Source organism: Aptenodytes forsteri, unplaced genomic scaffold (genome assembly GCF_000699145.1).
Source record: "Aptenodytes forsteri isolate BGI_AS27 unplaced genomic scaffold, ASM69914v1 Scaffold5, whole genome shotgun sequence".
In the NCBI taxonomy this organism is placed as follows: domain Eukaryota; kingdom Metazoa; phylum Chordata; class Aves; order Sphenisciformes; family Spheniscidae; genus Aptenodytes; species Aptenodytes forsteri.
Genome location: NW_008795672.1, coordinates 4,133,786 through 4,137,167, shown reverse-complemented (window position 1 = coordinate 4,137,167; position 3,382 = coordinate 4,133,786). Strand labels below are relative to the sequence as shown.

Genomic DNA, 3,382 nt, shown 5'->3' with positions numbered 1-3,382 from the left:
AGTTTGGATATGGCTGGCTATTTGGCAATTTTGAAAGATACAGCCTGGATAATAATACCTCAGAGTAGAGCTGGGGGAGGAGAAGACGTTTTAATGGCTCTTGTTCTCAAGTTAGGATTGAAGATAAAGGTGGCTTAGATGTAATAGCTGGCATCTTTCCAACCCATGGAGTCACTTCAGTTAGTTTATGCTTATGATTATTATTACTGCAGTGCTAGAGAGCTCATTGGCAGATTAGTGCGTCTGTAAATGTGACACGGGGTGGATAGTGCGTCTTCCCTTTCCCTGCTCTTCCAAATAGTCTGATCTTAGCCTTTGTTTTACAATGCTTCTCTCTCACCCCACCCCCTTCCCATATCCATCAGTTCTTCCCTCAGTTACCTGATACTTGTGGGAGCTGTGATGGCCCTCATGCAGACAAAGCTTTCAAAGGGGGTGCTGAAAAGCAAAGTCCCTAGAGATTGGCTGTCAAGGCAGAGCACAGTAATCTTAGCAACACTTCTTGCTTTCAGGATGGTTGGGGGAAGGGACATCAAGACTACTTTCCTGTAACTAAAATTCTTTTGAAGCGGTTTTTGAGGGTGGGGGTTTGTTTTTGGGTTTTTGGTTTTTTTGATGCTGCTGTGCCAGCCCGGTGTTTTCTGTCTTCCATGTGCAATTCTTCCACACATGCTTTATTGTGGCTACAGTGTAGTGTCAAAGGCTGTACTTCCTGGTTAAGTACATGAGATGCATTAATGATGACAAAGATGAGCTATCCAAGGTGAAAGGTCTTCTAAGTCAGGCTGGATAAGGTAGCTTATAGGGTTTCAAGACGATCATGTTTGTCTCGAGTATAATCTTCTACCTATTTATGTTTTCAAGTGTTCCATTTCAGGGCAGAGACCAGGATTTTTCTCTTTAATTAAAATTGTATTTTTTTTTCTCTTACAGTCATATGTGTGCCTTTGAAACTAACACTTATTTCTCTTTTGCAGAGATCCTACACATTGCTTGTTGAGGCATGGGATTACAATGATAACTCTACTAGTAAGTATTCATTCTTCTGGTTTACTTAGTTGAGACACCTTGATTTCCTGTCCATTGAAAGGCCTTTGGTAGTCTAACCAGCCCACTGTGAGTAGGGCATGAGGAGAGGGAATAGCTCTCCCCCAGACAATTTGGAGCAACTGCTCTAGGCTCTGCAGCACTGTCTCACTCGCGTTGCCTTTAGAAGGCGAGTAGCTCGCTCACCTAGGCACCAACAGTTTGATGCCTAAAAATAGATGCTGTTAATTCCCTCTTTCTCCTTAGGGAGGATAAAAGCCAAGGGGTTTCTTCAGGGTTTTTTGTTTGGATTTTTTTTTTTTAGGAGTGATATTCAGAAGCCTAAATCATGTTGACCTGGGACCTCTCTATAAACTATGTAATTCTCAAAACTGAACGTGCTGCTTTTTAAAAAAACAAACAAAAAAAACAACAAACAAAAAACCAAACCAAAAAAACCCCTCTGTAAGACCTGGTACAGATATCTGTCTAATGACTGTAGGTGAGAAACAGGAGTGACTACCGGCTCTTCCTTGGGAGTTGGATGTCTAGGGATTGATATTCAGGGGCTGAAAAATATTTACCAGAAACCACCTGGTAGAGCTGGCTGGAAATCAAGGGTGGGAATCTTTTGCCTGGAATGTCTTTGGTTGGTTTCAGAAACTTTCTGCTAAGTTTTTCCTGTTGGCTAGAGGAAGCTGTATAGAGTCTCTGGGCATGTGAGCTGTTCTGCTTATTGCCTACTGTTACTGAAGTAGGTGGGCAAAATTGGCTCTATTTTCAGTCTAAGGCTTTAGTTGTGTGTGGTAAAAGCCATGGGAGAAAGTAAGAATCTGAACTCAAACCTTTTGTTGACACAACAAGCCTTTTCCTTTAACAAGGGAGCAGCAGCGCTGTGACCCATCTTGCGCAAACAGCTTCGTGTAGTCCGCTTTGGAATGCTAGGTGACAGCCACGCAGTAATGAAATGGACTTCACTAAAGAAAGGCCTTGTAGAAATGTGCACAGTGCTGTGGTTTTATATTTTAATTGGCGAAGAGTATGCTGCTTGGGAATGGCCTTTGAGTCTGGGAACCTTTCTGCACAGATCTGCTTTTTAATATATATATTTTTTTTTTAATATACATGGGATGTCCTATTAGTTCTTAGTTCTAGAAAAGAAGTTGTCTGTTGCAAATGATTCATGTGACCTGTCGGTGATAGCCACGGTTTGCTTTACAACCAGCCACGTTCAATGCTGTTGCAGCACCTGTGATTTCAGGCCCTACCCCAGCACAGTCATGGAGCGGTGGCTGGGAGACTTCTTGGCTATGGAGTGTTTTATGGAGGAGCAGAAAATAGATTGCTGCAGCAGCAGAGTTGTATTTAAAAATGGAAGATGCCTGAATTCAAAATGAAGGTCTTGTTTACAGTAGGATCTGAGAATTTTTTCAGACTGGGTCTCTGCCACTTTTACTATTATTAGAGCTCATCTTTTTTCATGAAACAACTGCATTTCCAAAGCTACACAATGAACCCTTTCTTTGCTTTCATGTTCTGGAAGTACAATTGTCTTCAGACAAAATTGCCTCATTTCTCAGCAGTGCATTTGACCAAGTGCAGACATGTTCTTACATATGTTCCTGATTTGCATTCCTGCTCTAGCTTTGCTGTCACATATCCGTCTGTGGGTCGCTTCAGTCACTGTACCGCACAAAGCTTTTCCTTTGTACCGCATCGCTTTACTTACAGTCAGCTTTCCCATAGCTGAAGATTAAGTCTTGAAGAACTAGTTAAGGAAATCATTAGAACTAAACAATTGTCGTCATATAAAGTGATGAGCATTTTTTGATGTCCAGGATTTTCTTTTACCTTAATTACCACTGAATTGTAAGGACTCTGTGAGAGCTCTCAAAAAAAAAAAAAAAGTGGGTTTAGTAGGCTTTGTGTAACTTTTCAATAGCTCTAGCATCCTCTGATCAATGCAGTTGTTAGGAGATCCTAGAGTAGATGCTTCCTTCCCCCCTCTACATTCCGCTCCTCCTACGTTCCCTTTACCGTATACTCTCTCGTCTCATTTCCAAGAGTGGCTTGCAGTTAAATTCTGGCCCTGTTGAAGTTGATGAGTGTCGTGGTTTAACCCCCGTCGGGAACTGAGGACCACACCGCCGCTTGCTCCCCCTCCCCCATGGGATGGGGGAGAGAATCAGGGTGGGGGGGGAAGGTAAAACCCGTGGGTTGAGATAAAGACAGTTTAATAGGACAGAAAAGGAAGGGAAAATAATAATAAGAATGATAAAAGAATATACAAAACAAGTGATGCACAATGCAATTGCTCACCACCCGCCAACCGATGCCCAGCCAGTTCCTGAGCAGC

General features: G+C 42.4%; 1 protein-coding gene across 1 annotated transcript in view; it reads left to right on the top strand.

Annotated features, from left to right (window-relative positions):
* The window catches only part of JAG1 (jagged 1), a 38,413-nt gene that overhangs the window by 12,982 nt on the left and 22,049 nt on the right, over positions 1-3,382 (top strand). Inside the window, exon 3 of the mRNA XM_009282562.1 lies at positions 978-1,029. Coding sequence (XP_009280837.1) covers positions 978-1,029 — 52 coding nt within the window. The remainder of the gene's footprint in view (positions 1-977; positions 1,030-3,382) is intronic.